Source organism: Pan troglodytes, chromosome 10 (genome assembly GCF_028858775.2).
Source record: "Pan troglodytes isolate AG18354 chromosome 10, NHGRI_mPanTro3-v2.0_pri, whole genome shotgun sequence".
Taxonomy (NCBI): domain Eukaryota; kingdom Metazoa; phylum Chordata; class Mammalia; order Primates; family Hominidae; genus Pan; species Pan troglodytes.
The window spans coordinates 77,243,399-77,267,698 of NC_072408.2; the positions used below are offsets into that span (position 1 = coordinate 77,243,399).

Sequence of the window (24,300 nt, forward strand, 5' to 3'; positions counted from 1 at the left end):
TTTCATACTTTGCATCCAAATGGACCAGCTGACACCAACCAGACAAGTGACCTATGACCTCAACCTAAGAACTGACTCAGTGCGTGAAGTTAGTTTTGATACTCTATGATTTCATCTCCAACTACTCAGTAGCACACATTCCCTAGCACTCCCTGCCTGCCAAACCATCCTTAAAAATCCTAGCTTTTGAATTCTTGGGGAGGTGGATTTGAGAAGCATCTCCTTGAGTGTCTGTCTCACTCAGTTGCCTTATAATAATTAAATTCTTTCTCTGCCACAACACTTGCTGGCTTAGTGTTTTGGCTTCTTCTGTGCAGTTAGCAGGAATGCAATTAGGTGATAACATCAAATATGGTCTCCAATCTGGAGATTTTATTTATTGGAAAAATCCATAAAATAAATGAACCATATCCAGCAGCCCCACTTGAGTGAACATCTTCATTACCGAAGGTTTTCAATACCTTGCTCTTCATATCAGGACAGGAAATAAATGAAATATTTATTTGGTTACCTTCAGTAATAGGAACCCTTTTTGGATCTGCATTTCAGTTGTTTTGTTAATAATTGTCCTATTTGCATCATACTTTTGATTCTGAAATTGATCATGCTTTGTATTTCTAGATGTTTAAAGTCAACAACAAAAAAACTAATCATGATAGCAAGATCCTTAGAACTGATCCAACATGCTGCAGCTCCTTTGTAAGCAGATGGCCTGGTTAAGAACATTGCTGTGCCAGGCACGGTGGCTCACGCCTGTAGTCTCAGCACTTTGGGAGGCCGAGGTGGGCGGATCACGAGGTCAGGAGATCGAGACCATCCTGGCTAACACGGTGAAACCCCGTCTCTACTAAAAAAATACAAAAAATTAGCCGGGCGTGGTGGCTGGTGCCTGTAGTCCCAGCTACTCGGGAGGCTGAGGCAGGAGAATGGCGTGAACCCGGGAGGGGGAGCTTGCAGTGAGCCAAGATTGCGCCACTGCACTCTAGCCTGGGTGACAGAGCGAGACTCCGTCTAAAAAATAAAAAATAAAATAAAAAAAAAGAACATTGCTGTGTTCCTTGGAGTTGCCAATCAGTTTGACCTTGAGACCTCATGAAGATGATAAGCCATAGTGTTTCTCCTTTTTCTCTCTCTGTGGAATGAGATTACCTGGAAATGAACTTTCCTAGTAAAGTTTGTCAGACTTATATCTAAAATGTTAATCTTCAATGCTTTTAGAAGAGAAAAATTTTAATCAAAAGGGGGAAGTGAGAATAAAAAATAGCTCAGATAAGTCTGAACTATGTGAACTTTGCAAAATATGTCAGGCCCAGGGAGACATGAGTATGAGACTTCAGTCATGCACCCATTCCATGCCTAAATGCAATTGCTCAAAGGCATATTATTCTTTCTTTTCTTACCTGTGGTTTTCTGACTAGCTGCCTCACCCATTATCTTCATGTTCCTGGGATTTTTGATACAAAGAACAATGTATAGCAAATCAATAGTTTATGTTATTGTCATTTCTTGGTAAACAACCAAGGAAGTGCCTCTTCTTATTTCTTTTTTCTTTCTTTCTTTTTCCTTGGCTATGTCTTCTGCATGCCTGTTCTTTTTTCCTTTAAAAGCCCACTTGTAACTGCTGTAAAGTCGGGACATATATTTAGGGCAACTTGAGTCCATGCTTCTGGGTTTCAGTCTTCAAACTTGGCCCAAATAAACTATCTCCTTATGTTAATTTTGTCTGTTTTTTCTTTAGGTTGACATGTCCTAGGGCAAAATTACTTACTTTCTGTATGCCTCTGTTTCTTCATTTATAGGATTATGTTGGCTCGGAGAATGATATCTCAAAGGCTGGTGCTGAGAGTTCTTAGAAGCTGCTTCAGAATCAAGGTTTAACCGTGTTTCTCCCCTTCCCTTACAACCCTAAGCTCAGGGAGGGACTCTTTGGATTTCCTTATCTGATGAAGAAAGCTTTCTAAAAGAAATTCTGTGGTCTTAATCCCCCTCCCTAAGGATCTCTCCAGAGATCAACCACTGGAGAAAAGAGACTAGGAGTCATCACCATATCTAGACAGAGTGCTGCTCCAAGAGATTAACTGAGGGACTTCATCTGCATAATAAGACAACCTTTTTTCCGGGCGCAATGGCTCACGCCTGTAATCCTAGCACTTTCGGAGGCCCAGGTGAGTGGATCACCTGAGATCAGGAGTTTGAGACCAATCTGGCCAACTTTGTGAAACCCTGTCTCTACTAAAAATACAAAAATTGCCAGGCATGGTGGTGCACGCCTGTAATCTCAGCTACTCGGGAGGCTGAGGCAGGAGAATTGCTTGAACCCGGGAGGTGGAGGTTGCAGTGAGCCGAGATCGCACCACTGCGCTCCAGCCTGGGTGACAGAGCGAGACTCTGTTTCAAAAAAAAAAAAAAAAAAGACAATCTTTGTTTCTGTGCAGCTCTGCCCCTGTAATGTCTACTTCAACTTCCCAGGTCCATTCATTCTCCCTAATGGTTTATTGCACCTCAAAAGAATTGTCTACATTCCCTATCTTCTCTTCTATGAAAAAGGATATATAAGCTTCTATACCATACTGGGTTATAGAGCAATCACTGTGATTTTCCCTCAAGCATGTTAATAATTTGTATGCCTTTTCTCCTATTAATTTGCCTTTTGTCAGTTGATTTTCAGCACATCTTCAGAGGACAAAGAAGCAGCTCTTTTCACTCCTACAATGGGAATGATAATCTCCACCTTATTTAGTTTTAAAAGAATTAAATGAGATATTGCAGCTAAAGCAGTTCAGAATAAAACCTGACATGTAGTAATACTAGTTGCTAATGAATATTAAGTGCTTATTATGTGCTAGGGCTCAAAAATATTACACGTTTCTATTCCTTTTTGTCAAACAGGGCATGTTCAAAGAGTTAAATTTGACAGATGAGAATCTACAAAGCAGGGAGGTTGCCCAAACTCAATACTGAATATCATGCATCAGAATCACCTTGGAGAACTTGTTAATAAAACACAGATTGCTGGGCCCCATCCCCAGATTTTCATATTCAGTAGGACTGGAGAGTGCTGTCTAAGAATATGCATTTCTAACAACATCCCAGGTGTTGCTGATGCTGCTGGTCTGGGGACCAAACTTTGAGCTACGTGGGCATAGAGGTTAAGAGGTCACATTTTGAAATCAGAAGGATTCATATTGGAAGCTGAGCTTTAATACTAAATGGCCTTGGGAAAATTACCTTGTCTTTTTTTTTTTTTTTTTTTGAGATGGACTCTCACTCTGTTACCCAGGCTGGAGTGCAGTGGCGTGATCTCGGCTCACTGCAACCTCTGCCTCCCAGGTTCAAGTGATTCTCCTGCCTCAGCCTCCCGAGTAGCTGGGATTACAAGTGCATGCCACCACGTCCAGCTACTTTTTTGTATTTTTAGTAGAGACAGGGTTTCACCGTGTTCGCCAGGATGGTCTCGATCTCCTGACCTCATGATCCACCTGCCTCAGCCTCCCAAAGTGCTGGGATTACAGGCATGAGCCACCGCACCAGGCCTACCTTGTCTTTTTAAGCTTCAATTTCTTTGTCTCCAAATAGGTATAACAACAAGAGTTGTATAAAGAGTTGAATTAGATGAGACATATAGAACATTTGGCACACAATTAGTGCATAATGTGCATTAGCCATTGTTCCTATTCTGCTAAATTTTGGGCCACTCTCCAGTCTTTTCTGTGCATCTACCTCTGTATTTGTAAAGTGAGGATATTAATCTGTATTGTATGGAAGTTGAAGGCACTCAAAAATAGCCTCAGGTGCCTTTTATTTATTATTATTATTATTATTTTTAGACGGAGTCCTGTTCTGTCGCCCAGGCTGGAGTGCAGTGGCATGATCTTGGCTCACTGCAACCTCTGACTCGCAGTTTCAAGCGATTCTCCTGCCTCAGCCTCCTGAGTAGCTGGGACTACAGGCACCCATCACCATGCCCAGCTAATTTTTGTATTTTTAGTAGAGATGGGGTTTCACCATGTTGGCCAGGATGGTCTTGATCTCCTGACCTCGTGATCCACCCACCTCATCCTCCCAAAATTCTGGGATTACAGGTGTGAGCCACCATGCCCGGCCTTATTATTATTTTTAAACTTATTTTTGGTTCAGGTTTGTTATTCAGGTAATCTCGTGTCACAGGATTTTGCTGTACAGATTATTTTGCCAAGTACCTTGGGTGCCATTTAAAAGTAAAAAGCTCTGTCTAAATCAGTGGTCCCCAACCTTTTTGGCACCAGGGACCAGTTTTGTGGAAGAAAATTTTTCTATGGACTTGGGGGGTGGTGGAAGGAGGGGGATGGTTTCAGGATGAAACTGTTCCACCTCAGATCATCAGGTGCTAGATTCTCATAAGGAGTGCTCAGCCTAGATCCCTCACATATGCAGTTCATAACAGGGTTCGCAGTCCTTTGAGAATCTAATGCTACTGCTTATCTGACAGGAGGTGGAGCTCAGGTGGTAATGCTCTCTCACCCATTGCTCACCTCCTGCTGTGCAACCTGGGTTCCTAACAGGCCACAGACCAGTACCTATCTGTCGCCTGGGGGTTGGGGACCCTTGCTTTAAATGTTACAGCTTTTAATGACCATCCTAGAGGTTGAACTTCTGGTCCCCTTAAACAGGTCTTGGAATGTCTTCCTCTTGGGTTGAATTTGAAAATCCTCTGCTATTACAAGAGGTCTAAGACTCCTAATAGCTCTTTCAGACCTGACTCTCACCTTTAATTTTACTCCCCAGTTATCTTCTCCTCATAGTCCTCCACTAAAGCCTGAACGACAAGGTAGGACCATTCGTTTTATTTCCCCTTTTGTCCTGGCTCATCTTTCTTTATTGCTGATGTGTTATTCTTTGCAGGTAGACAGTTGTTTCCTCCCCCTGCTATCTGTTCTGAGTCAGGGAGAAACGTCAACTTGGGTGACGACTAAGTTAGTGGTCATTGCAAAGTTCTTTAGGAAAAAAAAAAAGTCTTAAAGTGTTTAAATTTATATGTCTTACAAATAGTATTATCTGATTAAAGCATAGACTTAGAAATATTCCCTGGCTTCTGAACTTCTCCACTCTTATTGCACTTTGTTTCTATGGTTGTATTGTCAGCTTCTGTGATTTTTTTTGTTGTTGTTGTTTACTGTAACTCTTTGGCAAGCCCTAAGATATAGAAACTTCTTGGCCACCAATGGTTTGCAGCAGGATAATAGAGATAGGAAACATATTTCATTGCCAATTCTTTCTTAAGATGTAAATAGATGCCAAGTTTCTTCCAGGGGCCAAAGAGGAAAGTACTTTTATATTAAGATAATTTACACAAAGGTTGTTGCATCATTAAAATTGTTGAAGAAAAATTATTCATGACACTTGTTAAAGACAGCAAGGCAGGCTTTATTTAAGAGGGGCCGTAGTAGTAAGTATAAGGACATCTGCAATGGGGTTTTGCAGTAGGGGAGAGAAATTGGACTCATCTTCAACTTCAGCAAGGACAAGTGGGGATTAAATTAAAAAGGAAAATTAAGCTTTCCTATTTAAAGCAGGAGCGGGATGGGAGGTCAGTGAATGAAAACTCACTAAGAGGAGGAAACATCGGGGTAAAGGGAATTCCTGCTGAAGGCAGGCCAGGGTGATAAGATATCAAGGGTGGTCAGGTTCCTCGGTTGGGGGATTTTCACTAACCTGACTTTAAACTGGAGTCTACAAGGACAGAGAGGGAAGCCCAAGGATGGGCCTAGTCAGGCAGAGGACACTGAGGAACCTAACTAAAGTTTTGGTCAAAGGAGAAGTTATTGTCACAACAAATCCTAGAAAAAAAGCAAGCTTCATTCATATCAGCAGTTCTCTATTATAATAGTAAAATTTTCCTTGGAAAATACTGGATTGGGAGATATTTTAGTGAGCACGGCCTTTGGGGTTTGTTACCTCCTTTGGGAGGAGGTAAATATTGGTTAACTTCTATACAGAACCATCCCTGCATGGTTTTCTCTTACTATTCAGGCTTGGTTTCTACCAGTTAATTTTTACTCTTCTATTATGAATGCTCCTTTCATCAGCAGCATCAAAAGTCTTGCCAGTTCTCTGAAAATCTAGCTGTAGAAACTCTTCTGGATTCTAGAAGGTTTGATACAATTAGTTTCAATAATGTTTTATAATAATATTGTGTTAGAAAAATCCTGCCTTTTCCTTTTATATGTAATATTATTTCAGATTTCAGATTGTGATGACTTTTGTTCAGGTATGACTCTTAAATACAGCCTGAGATTTGTTTAATACATGGGTGTTTCCAGACATATGAGATACCAAAAAAAGAGGATTAACCATGCAAAACATTAAAGGTTCCACTGACAGTTCTGCCTTAGTGTTGGAAGTAGCTATTGTGTACATTGGCTTCTGAGCACCTTTCTTAAACTCCTGGCCTCGAGTGATCCTCATGCTTCAGCCTCCCAAAGCACTGGGATTACAAGTGTGAGCCACTGTGCTGGCAATGAGCAGCATTTTTATTTGTCTGTATTTACATATGAACAGGTCCTCCCCCTGAGTAACAGGAAAACCAGGTTTGATTTCAGCATTGTCTTATTTTGCTGTATTATTTTTATTTTTATATTTTATTTTATTTGCTGTATTGCTTTTAAACTTGTGTCTTGGTTTCCTACATTCTTGGTCCCAAGTTGGCCCTTCCAGCTCTAATATTTTATGATTATGGAAGATTTATCAGCAAAATTACCAAGTGATTAGTTCAAATTGCAATACTCTCTTTTTCTTTAAGAATAAATTCTGTCAAATAGCTACTTTGGAAAAAAAAAAATCTAGCTTCATAGATCAATTTATTTTGTTAACCTACTTCTTTGAGTCCAGAAACTGTTTTAAAAGGAAGGATTGCTTTGATTTAATGATTTTATTTGTAAATCTGCTACTGTACATTTTTTTAAAAAATAAAGGTTTCTGTGAACAAGTTATAGAAAAATGAAATATTGGAGTTGTGAAGGACAGTGATCTTTCCACTAAAATATGAAAAAGGCAAAAGGGCAAACTCAAACTCTGGAAATAGTCATGGCGTCTCTTTACCAAATGTCACACTGTCCACAAATGTGTGAAGTGTCTCTGAAGGGCTCAGTGGAAATCTAGCCAGGGCAGTGCCTCTGAGAGTACACCAACGCTGTTGGTAACAGATGACATTTTGGTTATTAATGAAGTAAAGAACTGAAAACAGGAATTTAGTTGGAGACGGTCAGCTGGAGAGTCTATTATTATGTACACAATACTGTAGGTAACCAACTCGGTACTTAGAGGACTAAAGGTTAAGACAACTATATTCTTCATGATAATGTCCTGGAAGATTTTTCTCATTTTAAAGCAGTCACTTTTGGCCTTTCTCCTGAACAGACAGATGACAAAAATTGATAAATGAGGAGCAGGTGAATAGAAGACAGAGCACTCTCCTTCAACAAACTGCAGTTTTATTCCTGTACTAGTGAGAATGTATGCAAGATGCTATATAGATTTTTTTTTTAACCACAGTTACAAATATAAAAATGTATTAAGCAAATACATAATTTAAATTGAAAGACTAAGGAAGTTCTTTGTTCAAATACAGTTAGTTAGAAATATTGTGGGTAGATGCTATAATATGAAAAAATAGAATCATCTGCCATCTTAACTGGATTTTCAGAGAAATAATAAATGATATTAAAAACATAAAAGTGCTCTATTATAGAACATAAAAAGTTCAGTTGCTGTATTTACTTACATTATTTATGCTTCACACAAATGAAGGAATGGCTAGATTAACCTGCACGGACAACAGTATTGTTGGACACTGACTACCTAACATCCAAAATATCAGGCCAGGAGCAATTTCAAGAAGTATGTGTAGAATGTCTATGAGCTGTGCACTAATTTCTACAAGGTAGGAGTCGAGACGAGATTAAAGACTTGGTCCTTGTTCTTGAAGAATTTATAAGCCCAATTGTCCTGCATAGAAAACCAGAAATACTTTTCCAGTAGAGCACTGGTGCACCCTCTTGTCAGTGTGGCAGACTAGGACATTCCACAAAGGCTGGTACAGGCTTTCCTACTAACCTGCAGATGGAATGCTGTCCAACTCTGCCACAAACTCTTAAAGCCACAATTTCATGTGTTCCTTTCTTGATGGAGGTGCTTATCTACGCACACAGCTATTAGAACATCTCAGCATAACTGAAAGCTTGTTCTTGGGGTGAGGATATTATTTATTAAAATAGCTATAACCAATTCTTTTTATGACTGTTCTAGAAGGGACACATTGCATTTGTCTGACATTATTCACAGTTTTGAATAACTTATTTTGGTGTCTTATATAAGATCATGTGAATTGGCATAGAGGTTATAAAAATAATCTTTGGTAAACCTGTTAATCTCTTATTTCCATTACATAAGCCTCTATTTTCAGAGCATTCACCAACAATTTCTTTATTTAATAAGTGTATCTTATATAGACAATCTTTTAAAAAATAAAATGCCTTATTTGTGTTGCATACATTTATTCCGAGGGAGCCTCCCTACAAGTCAAGAGTATTCTCTTAGCCAGAAATACTTCTATTGCTAGAAACATTTTTAGAACAGAACAGATTTTTCCTGTTATCATGGCTGCATCAAATGTTACCCTGCATTTTAACTAAAATGGCCAAACATTTTCAAAGTCATCATGCACTACAAGAATCTAAGGCAGTGTGTCTAAAATGCCAAACCCAGTACATTTAGTTAAATATCTGGTCAATTCAAAAAGCAAAATAAATTGATTCAATTGTTTAATCAGTTAAACCATCTGGCCAACATAGAGTGAATCCTCAAAAGGGCAACATGTCCTAATAGAAACGTGTGACAGGATTGTCCAAGCACACCCAGGCCACCCAGAAGAGATGCCATTTTATCTTCATGATGATGTCTGGTTAGATTCTCTTTTGCAAATATTTTCTTTTTGCATCATTTCACTTGCTTTTTGCAGTCAATCGTTTGCAAAACGTTTTTGCAAATCGTTTATAGATTTTCCTTTGATAGAGAACATTCTTTGAATACCTGATGTAATTCTAAATTTCAGGTTAAAAATAGCAGGGCAGAAAATTAGCACGGCATTTTCTCCTTCAACTCTTCAGGAATGAGGTAGGCTTGAGGGCTTGCTCACTGCAACTTGGAGTAGGATCAGTTATTCCTTATTGCCACTCTGTCTTGGCTAATCAGTTATAATATTTTCATTTCCTCAGTGAAATGGAATCCAGAAAGCCCTTGAACTGCTATCATATACAAGCAGTTTATTATCTATTGATTTTCACCAGGTCAGGTTTGGTCTGGCTCATGTTTGTAAACTAAAACTCTAGAGCGTCTCAGAGTTTGGGCTCAGATACTACCACTGCTGTTGTGCAGATCTGGTAGCTTTATGATTTCAGGATTCCAACCTCAAAGAATTCTTAGAAAGCTAAGTGAATGAGAATTTAGTATATGGCCAATAATATTATTGCAAAAGGTAAGGAAAATGTTTAACATAAGAAACTGGATCCTTAAACAGCAAGGCAAGAGAATCAGCATGTGAAGGGTAGCATGTGAGGTCTATTTTTATATTGCTGGACATCTGGTAAATGGTTTAATATTATTTTCACATGTCATTTTGGGCTTTCTTCCGAGAGGTGATTACAAAATTTATCAAAGACCCTCCCAAAGAAAACTGCCCTGAAAATGTCTGTGTGCTGTGTGCCTTTTAGTATTTAAAAGTGAATTGGCCAGGTGCGGTGGCTCACTCCTGTAATCCTAGCACTTTGGGAGGTTGAGGTGGGTGGATCACCTAAGGTCACGAGTTCAAGACCAGCCTGGCCAACATGGTGAAACCCCATCTCTACTAAACACACAAAAATTAGCCAGACGTGGTGGCAGGCACCTGTAATTCCAGCTACTTGGGAGGCTAAGGCAGAATCGCTTGAACCTCTGGGAGGCAGAGGTTGTAATGAGCTGAGATTGTGCCACTGCACTCCAGCCTGGGTGACAGAGCAAGACTCCATTTCAAAAAAAAGTGAAATTATGGTCATCTCTTTGATGATGTGGAACCTGAAAGGACTATGAAACTATACTCATGGGTATAAAAGATAATATGAACAGTAGATAAAAATCACATTCAACTGGGAAAACAAACATATTCAAGTAGGAGGAGTGGGGCAAGTAATAAAACAGAGGGACTCAGAGGTTTAAGGGATGGAGAATTACTTAGGACAAATATGTGCAAGCCCAGGTAAGAGAGGTGAGTCTTTGAAAATTCTGATTCAAGAGCTGAACAATTGGCTGCTTTCCAGAGAACAACAGAATGATAATACAAAATTGATTTAATGAGATGAGGTTAAAGGAGTTAATTATAACGAACTTGGAAAAATAATTATTAAGATGCTAGATGGGACTCTCCCAAAGATTTGATAGCTCAAAAGCACTTTGAAGCCTTGATGATTAAAGTGTACTGCACAGGTGCACAGACAGGATGCCCACCAAGACAGGAAATGGAGTGTTTACCAAGACATAACACATGATGCAATTAAATGGAAATAAATCCAATAGAGCTGAATGTCAAGGAAAATTTTTTTTCTCCTAAATTTAATAAATAAGTCAATTATATATTTAGTCTTCCCGGGAGTAGGAGCGAATAGTGAAATATTTGTTGCTAAGAAGGTTTAAAATTAGGTGTAGGGTAGGAATAAACATTTCCTGGGTTGGATTAGACTAAAAAAACCTACAGTTTTTTCCCTGTCATGTCCATTTACATAATTCTGATACTACCCTAGATGTTGCCAGAGTACGTGAGTGTTATTTACTATTACAGATGTATAGGTTTTTTTTATGGTTTTAACTCCTGGTTTGTGCAATTAATTGCTCTCTCTCCTAGATCTAGAGGTTTGCTATTGAAGTAGCATTAGCACTTTCCAGTGTGTGGCCTGTGGAAGGTGACCACTGTCCTAGACTGGCTCAGTTATCCCATTCCCTTGATGAGGCTGTCTTTTAAGCTCAATTGAAGGTAGTAACAACAATCCTAACTTTATGAGGATTCTCTTTATGTGAGTAGAAATGTGTAGATTCTGGAACAGTGCCTAGCAGGTTGCAGATACTTACTAGAAGTTTTCTGAGTGAATGAAAAGTCGAAAATGAATGTATCCTTCCAAGCATTAATGTGCTTTGCATCAAGCAACATTAGTGTAAAATTCTGCTTTTTCTCTTTTTTCTTTTCAATGTAGGAAAGGTGATTTCTAATGGATGCCACACGTTGTAGATCTCTGACCTCTATTTTCTTGCTGGTGGTACATCTACTGCACTTACACATATGTTGTTCCTTTTCATTTCCAGAAGATTCACTTAGTTCCTTGATACAGAATCAGAGCTTAAGACTGTCATTTCACAAGGGCATTGAGCACAATGAAACTGTGAATCTTTGAAGCTTATGATTATGCTTCACATTTTTGTAAACTTCAAATAACCTTGGAAACATTTCCAGATTGGGTGTAGAGTTATTTAATTATAAAGAACTATTTTAGGTATAGTCAATGATTTTCAATTATTATGTCAATTACATTCGTTGTATTCACTTTTGGACTTTATGGTAGGTTACAAAAATACATACTTTGAAAAGAAATGTACTCTTTATGCAAAGGAAGCTATGCCATCAACAAACTTGACCTCTAATTCCCAAGTTTATTACAGAAAAATTTGTAGTGTGAAAAAGGCAAACATCTCCAGCTCATCTTCTCAGGTATCTATGAAGATTCCATATAAACTCCTTTCAAATTTTTCCCAGGAATGCTGTCGGAACTGGACCTTGATGAAGGAAATACTTTCTGACTCATTGGAATTTGTTATAGTCAAAGTAAGGCACAAATATTGAAGATAAACTTGGTACAGTATGTAGTGCCTTTTGTTATTAAATGCAACTTTGGGTGATTACTTGACATTTTGACTTCATTGATTTACTAAAAGAAGTTTTGAAAATTTTACTGAAGACCACTGTTTTTGTTTTTGCTATTGTTTTTAAATTTACTATATATGATGTTTGTAGTCATTTCTATGAAAATGTTGGCATTAAGCCTTTTAATGAGGGGCACAATCTGCTACCATAATATTCTTTTAATGGGAAATCAAGTAGGAATGGATAATTGTGACTTTTCTAGGAATGGAGACCACTGAAAATGAGACAGAAACTAGTGTGTATAAATACATTACAGTATGGGTGTGGATGTTCACACTCCACACCATGAATGCAATGAAAGTATCTCTAATCACTATAGATAGTGCTTTGCATGTTATGTTTCCAGTCTGGGTATAGCTGGCATCTTATTAACAAAAGGAATTCATCGCTTCTGTTTGGAATCATTCTCTATCAGAACCCTCAACCCTGCATCCTACCATCCTGGGCCTGCACTGCAAGTTACATGATCCCTGAGCTGACCACTTTGGCTTGGATCCCTGGAAGGAGAAAGGAGAGAGAGCAACTAGTTCAGACACAAGCATCTAGTTCAGCTTTGGTACTGCTTAATTCTTTTTTCTCCCTCCCTCTAATCCTTTTTTTGACTGTCACATTTGTCCTGATAGCAAGTTAGGACATGTCGGTTGGCTCTCGAGATTCATGGGACAGCAATACAGCAAATCTAGCCATAGTATTTGCTCTCTCTAGCCCTGCCCTTTTTCCTGTCCAGTGAATATCGAAACAGGTAGAAAACATGGCCTGAAGGATTGTCTCTGCCACCACCTCCATATGCATTTTACCAGTAGTCCTGTCATACAGGTTGAATTAGTTTTATGTAGAACAAGTCATGAACACTTTAGTGTGGAAAAATAGTATTATATAAAGCTTAATATTAAACATTATGAAAAATACATATTTACAGAAGAAATACAAAATACAACTATGTACAATAATATCTGTTACCTTTAAATTATATAAAATTTTAAACATTCTCCAGATTAATAAATTATACATAGTATCAACAGAAATAGCTGGCACCTCTGTAGGGCATGAAGCAAGTTTTTAAAAACAAATCACACAGTGAATAATTTTTATCCAGGAGCTCTTCAGGTACATTCTCAATGCCTTGAATAGACTGGATCTGAAAGGAAGAACACTGTAATTAGAGACTGCCGCAGGGTGTGTCATAATTGTTTGCGCTGTTTATGAAAATTACCAATGTGAAAGACCAGCAGAAACACTTAGCTCAACCTAGTTTAAGATGAGACCATTCCTATTGGGACCAGGTAATTCCATTTAGAAAGACAGATTATTAGACTTGGAAGGGACTAGTGATTCTAGCCCATCACCTCTGTTTTTATGGATGAAGCCATAGGCCCAGAGAGGCAGAGTAACTTACTCAGGGTTACACAGCTTGTTACAGCTAGTTAGTTCGAGAGTTCGGACCTGAATCTTAGCCTTCAGGTAGGTGGTGGTTATCCTTTTCTATACCATAGTTAGCTTCTTTCAGGAGTGCTCAAGATTACTCTAAAAAAAGATTCTTAAGTCAAAACAAGACAAAGGAACCTCCAAGATCCCTCAGAACTTGCTCATACTGAAGCCTCTTAAGGAATCTCCCATGCAAAAACCTTAATTTACTATACAGATAAATTAGGGTGTAATTTGTAATTATTCATAATACAAAAGAATTATCTGATTTACAAAGGACTCCTCTAAATAGTAGCTCTTTATTTGTGCTTTACAGATGCTAACTCATTAACATACTGGCTAGGCTGGGTGGTAGAGAGAACTAAGTAAAAGGTTAGGAGACACTACCTGTTGAAGATCATTTAGAATGGAGATAAGAGGGTATGAAATAATGTTTGTCAAAGAAAGATTATCTGACTTATAGAGAGATACCAGTCCACATGGCAAGGAATTGTGGCTGCATCTGCCCACAGCCATGTGAACAAGCCATTATGAAGCGAGTCCTCCAGCCCCAGTCAAACCTTCAGATAATGGCAGCCCCAGTCTAAGTCTTGACTGCAACCTCCTGAAAGACTCTGGGCCAGCGCCACCAGTGAGATAATAAATGCTGATTTAAACTGCTAAATGTTGGGGTAATTTGTTAGGCAGTAATAGATAACTAATACAATCCTCCTTCACATTTGCAGTTTGCCTATGTGATAACTTAGGTCTTCACGACGGCCCAGAGTAAGACGACGCATGAGGACCCTTCTTGTCATTTAATTATTGCTTGACCAGAACTGTGCCTTGTAAGGTTTGTGTTTTTTTTCTATTGAATTTCCCACTTGAAAAGTGTTATGTGCTTATTCTAGAACATTTATAAAATACAAAAAATAGAAGGAAAAATAATAATTTTTCTAATGTTCAGGGAAATTTATATTTTCTCCAGTCTTTTTCCTTATGTGTTGTTTTTGTTTTACATCCTGCTTTCCTTTATTTAGCTATTATAACATCCTCAAAAATAGCATTCTTTTGTTTATTTTTTCTTTTTCTTTTTTTTTTTTTTTTTGAGATGGAGTCTTGCTTTGTGGCCCAGGCTGGAGTGCAGTGGCATGATCTTGGCTCACTGCAACCTTCGCCTCTCGGGTTCAAGCAATTCTCCTGCCTCAGCCTCCCAAGTAGCTGGAACTACAGGCACATGTCACCATGCCCGGCTAATTTTTGTATTTTTAGTAGAGATGGGGTTTCGTCATGTTGGCCAGGCTGGTCTTGAGCTCCTGACCTCAGCTGATCACCCACCTTGGCCTCCCAAAGTGCTGGGATTACAGTCGTGAGCCACTATGCCCAACCTGTTTGTTTTTTGAGATACAATCTTGCTCTATCACCCAGGTGGAGTGCAGTGGCACAATTACAGCTCACTGAAGGCTTCAACTCCTGGGCTCAATGATTCTCCTGCCTCAGCCTCCCAAGTAGCTGGGACTACAGGTGCACACCATGCCTGGTTAATTTTTAAATTTATTGTAGAGAAGGGGTCTCACTTTGCTGCCCAGGCTTGTCAAACTTTTAGCTACAAAAAGCTTCATGCATAATTTTTTTTTGTGTGTATATAGTGTGGTAGGAGAAATACAGGGTCACAAGATAAGAACATATGAAGGACCCTGATACCTTGATTGACAAATTATTTTCCAAAGGGATTTTACAATTTGAACTAGTTGTGATTTCAAAGCATCCTCCCCAAGTAGTGAAGCTTATTGCTTGGAAAAGAAAGGTTAAGCAGAGTCCTTCATAGCAGGCATCCTCAGCTAGGCTGGAAGAGATACCTTGTGAAACTGCTGCTCAGCTGCAGGAACCCCCTCCCTACCCTCCCTCTCTTCCCCGTTGCCACTCTTTATGGGTAGGAGAAGAAATGGGTGGTGTACATTGGAAGAGCTTTAGGTTATTAATGGTTTCCAGAATCTTTTTCTTTTTTCTCTTTTCTTCTCCCCTCCCCTCTCCTCTTCTTTTCTTTTCTTTTTTTTGAGACAGAGTCTCGCTCTTGTTGCCCAGTCTGGAGTGCGGTGGTGGGATCTCGGCCCACTGCAACTTCTACCTCCCAGGTTCAAGCAGTTCTGCCTCAGCCTCCCGAGTAGCTGCGATTACAGGCATGAGCCACCATGCATGGCTCTTTTGTACTTTTAGTAGAGATGGGGTTTCATCATGTTGGCCAGGCTGGTCTCGAGGTGATCTGTCCGCCTTGGCCTCCCAAAGTGCTGGTATTACAGGCATGAGCCACTGCACTCAGCTAGAATCTTTTCTTTCTTTCTTTTTTCTTAGGGACAGGATCTTGCTTTGTTACCCAGGCTGGAGTGCAGTGGTACGATCTCAGCTCACTGTAGCCTTGACCTCCCGAGCCCAAGTGATCCTCCCCCTCAGCCTCCCAAGTAATTGAGACTACGGGCATGCGCCATGATGTGTGGCTATTTTTTTTTTTTTTTTTTTTAGTTTTTTGTAGAGATAGGATCTCCCTATGTTGCCCAGGCTGGTTTCAAACTCTTAGGCTCAAGTGATCCTCCTGCCTCAGCCTCCCAAAGTGCTGGGATTACAGGTGTAAGCCTCTATGCCTGGCCAGATTGACCATATCTTGATGAAGAAACTTGGGGAAGTGAGTGAAGTAAGTGCCTACCTCTGTGATACTCTGGATTCACATTTTCATAGATTGGAAACAAGGGGTTTTCTTGTTCACTCCGTAGCTTTCTTGCTCTGAGGACATCTCTTACACACTGATGTAGGTAGACATACTGACACTGTGGAAAAGCAGAAACATGTCAGAGGAGGGCCTGTTCTCATGCATAAGAAAGATGAGAAACTCACAAACTGTTGACAATGATGGGATTATATAGTTAGCAAATTTCTTGATCACCGCTTCACTAATGGTCTCTGGTAAATAAAAGAGTGACTGTCTTTTATTACCACTGAAAAGAGAACAATGGTAATGGGCAGAGAGGTGGCATTTTTCATTCTTTTTATATATATATATGTGTGTATATATGTATATATGTGTGTATATATGTGTATATGTGTGTGTATATGTGTATATGTGTGTATATATGTGTGTATATATGTATATATGTGTGTATATATGTATATATGTGTATATATGTATATATGTGTATATGTGTATATATGTATGTGTATATATGTATGTATATATGTGTGTATATATGTATGTATATATGTGTGTGTGTGTATATATATATATATATATATATAGAAAATATTCTGTGAGAGCCTACAACTGTGTCTAGTACGTAGTAGGTCCTTTACAAATTCAGTAGATGAACGAATGCCGGACACTCCTATGTAGCTTACATAAATTACCTCATTTAATGATTTCAAAAACCTTGTGAAGTAAATACAATTATCAGTATAAAGTGAGACTCAAAAGTAACTTCTCCAAGGTCACGCAGCTAAGAAATGGGGCCCTAGGGTTTGATCTTGGAGATGTGACCTCAAAGTTCATGTCTTTTTCACTACACCAGTTTGCTTAGGTGAATCCCAATTTCATTGCATTACTGAATGAGAAAATCATTTCACTGCATACTCTGCTGGTTTGTTCCCTTTATTCTAGGAAGATAGTGAAAAAAAGGAGGTGTGTACAATAAGCCCCGCTGGACTGTTAGTTCTCTGAGTGCAAGGTCAGTGTCCTATCCACCTCTGTTCTCTCAGCATCTGGGTCTGCCGCGTGGAAGAATCTCAAAGATGTTGGCTAACTGCAGAGAACTACAAGGGTTACATAGCGAGGACAGACCCATCTATTGGCTATTTAAGAATTTACTACTTTTGAAATATAAATAGATATAGAAGAGTCAGTGCTTTGGTGACCATAAAGACCTCCACTGCCACTGTGTCTCAGCCACAGGCAGCCAAGCTTGTGCATTGGGCCTCCTTCCTTATACTCCCTGAGTTCTCTTATAAGGAAATTGATTTCTGCGGAACCTTCCCTTGCTGATAACTTCCCTTGCTGAGCAACTGCTCAGAGGGAGTTGTGAGCAGTGAAGGAGACTGGGCTCTCAGCAGCCTCCAGCCAGGCCAGGCTGAGCCATCAGGCTTCCGGGGATCCCAGTTTCCCTACTTATTAAACAAGGAGGCAAAGGTCTCTTTTATAGCTAACATCCTTTGTCTATTAAAGGATATAGATTGATGTCAGATAGATAGATATTGAAAAATATTTCCAGACCTTGTGTTTAAGGCAATCAGTGTAGTCAGTCTTAAAAGTATTTTAGAGGTTTGAGACACAAAGTAGAACAATTAGCTCTTTCCTCACTAACAATCTTTCCAAGTAAACAGGTACTTATTTTTATGGGTTGGCACTAGATACTGTCCCTGATTGGAACCTAGCTTGGCCAGCTATCCATGGGACTATATAAGGTAGGTCTGGTATAATCAATAGATAAGAACATTTAATTAAATTAATTAATTAATTTATTTTTTAAGAAACAGGGTCTTGTTCTGTCGCCTAAGCTGGAGTACAGTGACACAATCATAGTTCACTGCAGCTTTGAACTCCTGGTCTTAAGTGATTCTCACACCTCAGTCTCCTGAGTAGTTGGGATTATAGGTATGGACCATCAGGCTATACCTATAAATTAAAAAAAAATTTTTTTAGAGACAGGGTCTTGCTCTGTTGCCCAGGCTGGTCTGAAACTCCTGGCCTCAAGCCATCCTCCTGCCTTGGCCTCCCACAGTGCTAGGATTACAGGTGTGTGCCACTGTACCCAGCCTAGAAAAGGACATTTTAAACAAATCAATAAGAAGTGAGGCCTGCAATAATATTGATAACTATTCTCTGCTTTTCTGCTCACAGACCTTTGTCATTTATTATGAATGTTATATGCAATCTCAATCTTGAAAATCTGAGAAAGGTACAATCTGAGAATGATTGTTAGTATAAAGCAGTCTCTTTTTGCTACCTTAAAAAGGATCCACCTTTTTAAGGCTGACACCTCCCTGTTTCCTCCCACCCAAAGCATATTCATCTTTTCAGTTCTACTGGGATATTACATTACTTTGGGACCTTAGAGGTAAGCTGTGAATGAACTCTAGTGCATCTGTGCTATGGCCTATTAATAAATTCTTTAACAATGATTCACCATGGGCTTTGAAACAAGTTAATATCCATTAATTTGCCTTGCCTTAAATACAAATTCTTCCTTTCCCAATAGAACGTCCCTTTGAAAATGATTACTACTAAAACGGTGAGATTGTTAATGTGCTTCTCACTTTATTCTTAATGAAAAGTAGACAAAATATGTGAATCTCAGATCACAAAAGATAATTTTTTGTTAACTGGTGAAGGCTTGGCTTAGTGTTGACACATTCAGTTCCATTCAATTTCATCAATATTTGGAGTATTAGATATTATTTATAGTATTACAGTCTCTTTGTGATCCCTGAGTGCATGGCTTAGTATTTAGTGAACAAATACCTATAAGATGATAAACATAAGATACAATTGTGTATAAGGTTTCATACAGAAGAGAAAGCCATTAGGCTCACTTTGAGGGGAGGAAACTATCAAGCTAAAGAGAAAAGGTGATATTTATAAGAATTCAAGCAAAGAAGTAAGGCAACATAACATACAATTTCACATATATTCCGGAAACCATGAGAAGTCTAGTGCAGCTAAAATGCTGGTTGCGTGGGTCATGGGAAACCCCTCGAACAATGCCCCAAATGGAACCTGAGGTCCTTAGTCCTACAACATCTCAGTGTTTCCTTCCCAGGAGAAGCAAATGAGATTGAGACTGTGGCTATCATCTATTGTTCTTCAACAGGTTATTGCTCCCTTAATGTGTCTCTCAGGGTCAGGCTGCAAATTTCCCTCAAAGCAGCATAAAAGAAGAAGGGACACTCACAAATCCCCTGACCAATGCCCCTTTGTTTAGAAATGCTTGCTGTTTGGAAACTTGTGAAGACCTGCATCCCTTTGTATCTCAAATAAAGACAGAGGTAAGTTGAAGTTCACTGTCACCATGGACCCAGAAAAATAATACAAGGGGTCCAAATGTCCTCTGTCTTTTGCTGAAATAGTCACCCACAGGGGCTCAGCCACAGATCACACCCCTCTACACCCACTCCCATTACCAAATGCCAGCTCTAGCACCAGGGTTTCTGAGCCTGTAGAAACAACTCAACTTCAGCAGAGGCTTAAAGCAAGGCAGATGATACTAGGTTGATGCAAAAGTAATCACGGTTTTTGCCATTAAAAGTAATGCATTTAAATGACATTAAAATGCAATTAATGCCATTAAAAGTAATGGCAAAAACCGTGATTACTTTTGCACCAACCTAATACCTGGATAGCATTTGGAATTTTGTTTGAGAAAAAAGGGAGAGAGAAAATTTTATCTTACTGCAATGTTTATTTCATTATGATGGAAAGACTGAAAGTGGATTCTGGCCCAGGTGGGTAAACCTTCCTTAATTTGGCAGACCCTAAACACTGGTGGTGGCTAGTACGATGACATGAAGCTGGAGGAGTAAGTTGGGGCCAGGTTATAAAGAAGCTTGTACCCAGGATGAGGTTTGAACCTCATTTTACAAGCAGTGGTAAGCTTTTCACGATTTTTTTGCAGGGAGCTGGCAGAGTCAGCAAGGGAACTTTGATGGTGGCAGTGGTGGCGAAGGATCATTAGGGCAGAGCTGAAGGCAGGAGACCCACTAGGAGGCTACTCATTAGCAGGGCTAATGAGAGTTGATAAAGGGCTGTGCAAGGGCAGTGGCAGTGGGATGAGGGGCTAGCTCCAAGGGAAGGAAAGGACTTCGTGACTGCTTGGATGTGGGAACTGGAGGAAAAGAAATCCACTCCATTGAGCCCAGGAGTTTGAGTCTAGCCTGGTCAACGTAGTGAGATCTTATCTCCCCACATAAATAAACAAACAAAAAATAGAAATAATAAATAAATGCACATATCCATGCATGTAAGCATGCCAGGTGTGGTGGTGCACATCTGTAGAAGATTGCTTGAGCACAGAGTTTGAGTCCAGTCTGGGCAACATAATGAGACTGCATCCCTTAAAAAATATAAGAAGTCAGCTCCCTGGCTTGGGCAAACAGATGGATGGCAATACTATTAAATGAAACTGGAAGGTGCAAAAGTAGGAGGAAGGTTTTTGTTGTTGTTTTGTTTTTTGAAAGAATGAGTTTGACTTTGATCTTTTTGAAGTTAGATGGCTATAAGGCTTTTGGGAGGGATCCATCTGGTAGGCAGGCATTTACATGTATGCGGAGACAGGAGATTAGATTTGGGTAACATGAGTATGTACGGGAATGGAGAATATCACAAAGAATGAAGACTGAGAGAAAGGGTGGTGCCTTGAGGACAAAACCTTGGGGAACTCAAACATTAAGAAGGCAAGCTGAGGAACTATGCCACAGTATCCTCAGTGAGGCAGGAGGAAAAGGAGAACAGAACAGGGAAAAGATGGAGTTATTTCTAAGGAGAATTAGGAAGAGGAACATTGTGTTACCTCTGCTCTGAAAGTCAGCCAGTGATATTGACAGTAGAGTCCCTCCTAGTTGCCAAAATGCATTATGAGTTTGGGGCAGGTGTATGGAGGTGATACATGGCCCAAGAATCCTTTGACAATTACTAGAGCACACAAATACACACAGTTTGAGACTATTTACAATATGATAACCTCCTCTTTCCCAAGTTACAAATTAATTAGGGTTTGAGTTTGTGAAAGTGACAATAAACTAACAAACAAAATATTAATGCTGACTTTTTAGCAACATAATTGTAGGATATTTGTTCATTCATTTAAAAGATTAAAAAATATTGAGGACATAGAGGAGGAAAACAGGCTCCCACCCTCTAGGAATGCATAGTCTTGTGGAGAAAGCTGAAGGATAATAATTATGATACAGGGTAATATAATTCTGCAACCTTTGATGAAATAACAGAGCTAGGCAGAGGTCATCAGTGGCTGCTAAAACCATTAAGTGAAGGGTTGATGGGGATAATGAAGGGTTCAGGCTGACACTGCCTGAACTCACTGTCAGTTTCCTCAGCGCTGAAAGAGAGACAGACATGGTGATCTGCCTTCTGATGTCATGCAACAGAAAGCCCTCAGCACCACCCACGAAGCATTGAGTTTAATCAGGCCTCTAGATCTAACCACCAGCTGACAAAATCCATGGGGAGTAGAGGAATATATTACCACCATGAAAAAGCAATCAGCCACATCTAGAATGTGGGAAAATCTACCGAACAAATGAGCTGGCTTCTTTAACAAATAAATATCATGGAAAACAAATGGGAGAGAGGATTATAGATTATAGATTAAAAGATTTCAGAGACACTTCAACCAAATGAAATATGTAAACTCTGGATTCTAATGAAAACCAAATATAGTTTTTTATAAAAAGTAATTTTTTGAGATAATTAGGGATATTTAAATACTGACTGGATATTAGGTGAGATTTAGGAATTACGGTTAAGAAAGACATAGATGTGATAATGACATTGTGGTCATAGTTTTAAAGAGTCTTTATCTCAAATATACATATACATATATATGTATACATGTTCACATGTACACACTTATATACCCATACATATGTATATATGCAATATATGTAATATCACATATGCATACAAATGTACACATATAGGTGTATACATATACACATGCACATATACACATGTACACATATATGCAATATGACATGTATTACACACATACATATATACATACACACGTGTACACATACATATGTGTATATATGTATATGTGTATTTAAGGATGAGATAATATGATAAGTGGGATTTGCTTTAAAATATTTCAGTGGGATAATGTCATGGGGTAGGGGAACATTAAATGTGGGATACAGATGGGAAAAGAACACAGAATACTGATAATTATAGAAGCAGGGGTTTGGGTACATGGAAACTCACTATACTATTTTTCCTAGTTTTGTGTATTTTCTTTTTAAAAATTTTTTGTGGAGATGGGCTCCTGCTATGTGGCCTAGGCTGGTGTCAAACTCCTGGCCTCAAGTGATCTGCCCCCCTCCAGGCCTCCCAAAGCACCGGGATTACAGGCATGAGCCACTGTACCCAGCCATGTTTTGTATATTTTTCCAAAACAATTTCATAATAAAACATTCAAAATATGGTAGAATCATTGTTATAATGAAAGTACTCCCAGCCCAGGACAATAGCGGTGGCAGAGGTTCCTGCCTGCAGGAGGCAATGATGCCATTGTTTTGTCAAATGTGAGTTCTGCAGAATATTTTTAATTTTTATTTTCATTATTTCTCTGGTTCAATTGTTACTGGCTTGAATGCAGGATATTAATATGTGTTGCACAAGAAAAGAATTCAGGGGTCAAGGTGGTTTTGGGATTAGTGGGTTCAATAAAGCTCAAAGGGGGCCTTGGCTGCAGGAAGCTCTCTTTTTATGGAGCATTGCTGTCTGTGCATTGTCCTTGGGTACTGTGGCTCTAAGAGGGGACACAGAAGCATGTAGAACTTTTTACTTTTCCAACCATGGATTTTTTTTTTTTTAATACAGAGGATTTTGCATAGTTTTACTTGGAGAAAACCTTGTGAAACACGAGGGTAAGAGAACTTGAGCCTTAGAAGGCATTGATGCAGAGGAGTGAATGCTTGGTCTCTACTGAGGAAGAGATCTGACCCTGAGGCTAGTACGCTTATAGCACACTCAAGGGCCCAGGTTTCTCTAGAATAGTGCCCAAGCCACCTCAGCCACTTCATGGCTGTGGGCTTTGTGCAAAGCCCTTAAGCTTTTGGACCTTCATTTTCTAGTCTGGAAGTATAATATAATATGTCTCGCTTGGTTATTGTGAAAATTTAATGAGATAACATGTTCAAAAATGCCCTGCAAATGTCAAAGTGCTGCACAAATGGAAGCACGTGGTCTTTACCAGCTACATACACTCCCTTGGGGTCTCCTGAAATGGGGGTGTAGGTGGAGGGAGTGGGGCTGGGGGAGAGAAGAGACTGGGATCTTCTTCTTTCCTAAGTGAAGTTCTTATGCTCATCTGCCAGCCTATCTTAAAATGATCCCCGAGATGGTCACCTTCAAGACCAGTGAGATTTGTTTTAAAATAACAAGTCTTAGAAAATATCTACATTCAGTTCTTTTTTTCTCTTCCTAATGTGTCATAGTTATTTCCCCCTGTCAGATTAAAGTCCTGGATGTTTTTTTGTGGGAATATAGTAGGGAGGAGGGTGGCCTGTAACTTTCAGTCTATAACTCTTACCTCAGTCTGGACCATGTGAACCCTGTGAAGTCTTAGGTCGTGCACTGCTCCATAAATGTCCACAGAGTCTTTGGAGTCTAACTGCTGGAGGATTCGGTCCAATGCAATAAAGGTTCCAGTCCTACCCACACCAGCACTAGAAGAGATGGCAAAGGAAGATTGAGCCTTTTTATTAAATTTGCCTTTCAAGATTGCATCTAGAGACTCTGGCACAATCTTTTTTTTCCCTTCCCAGTTATGGGAGAAGATAGGAATATTTCTTTCTCTCAAATAAGTTTAACCTAGAGTCCCCCAACCCCACCCCCCCGCAGCCTTCTATCTCTTTCCACTCCCTTCCTGTCCCTCCTCCACTCTACCAGGGATAAGTACTGCTCTGCACTTACTGTGTATCATTTCCATGCATGTTTTTAATACTTTTCCTACTCAATATTATGTTTTCAGATTTATCTATATTGCTACATATAGATCTTCTCCTTTCTTCTTTCCTTCCTTCTTTCTTTCTCTCTCCTTCCTTCCTCCCTCCCTCTTTCCTTCCTTCACAGGGTCTTGCTCTGTTGCCCAGGCTGGAGTGCAGTGGCACAAGCATAGCTCACTGCAGCCTCGACCTCC

General features: G+C 39.4%; 1 protein-coding gene and 1 long non-coding RNA gene across 9 annotated transcripts in view; one reads left to right on the plus strand and one right to left on the minus strand.

Moving 5' to 3' along the window:
• The window catches only part of LOC107967570 (uncharacterized), a 103,428-nt gene that overhangs the window by 40,366 nt on the left and 38,762 nt on the right, over positions 1 to 24,300 (plus strand). For 2 of the 6 annotated variants that reach the window (XR_010148365.1, XR_010148367.1), the window contains 5 exons: positions 1,800 to 1,872; positions 4,765 to 4,807; positions 11,813 to 11,881; positions 12,396 to 12,536; positions 14,131 to 14,237. This is a non-coding gene — a long non-coding RNA (uncharacterized LOC107967570). Of the gene's footprint in view, positions 1 to 1,799; positions 1,873 to 1,995; positions 2,166 to 4,764; positions 4,808 to 11,812; positions 11,882 to 12,395; positions 12,537 to 14,130; positions 14,238 to 24,300 lie in introns of all 6 variants that reach the window. The other 4 variants (XR_010148364.1, XR_010148366.1, XR_010148368.1 and 1 more) reach the window with 4 other exon arrangements.
• The window catches only part of PTPRB (protein tyrosine phosphatase receptor type B), a 117,293-nt gene continuing 104,682 nt past the window's right edge, over positions 11,690 to 24,300 (minus strand). For 2 of the 3 annotated variants that reach the window (XM_016923848.4, XM_016923849.4), the window contains 3 exons: positions 23,692 to 23,827; positions 16,086 to 16,206; positions 12,792 to 13,118 (listed from right to left, as the gene is read on the minus strand). In XM_016923848.4, the coding sequence (XP_016779337.4) occupies positions 13,096 to 13,118; positions 16,086 to 16,206; positions 23,692 to 23,827 (280 nt within the window). In that variant the 3' untranslated portion in view covers positions 12,792 to 13,095. Of the gene's footprint in view, positions 13,119 to 16,085; positions 16,207 to 23,691; positions 23,828 to 24,300 lie in introns of all 3 variants that reach the window. The other variant, XR_010148361.1, reaches the window with a different exon arrangement.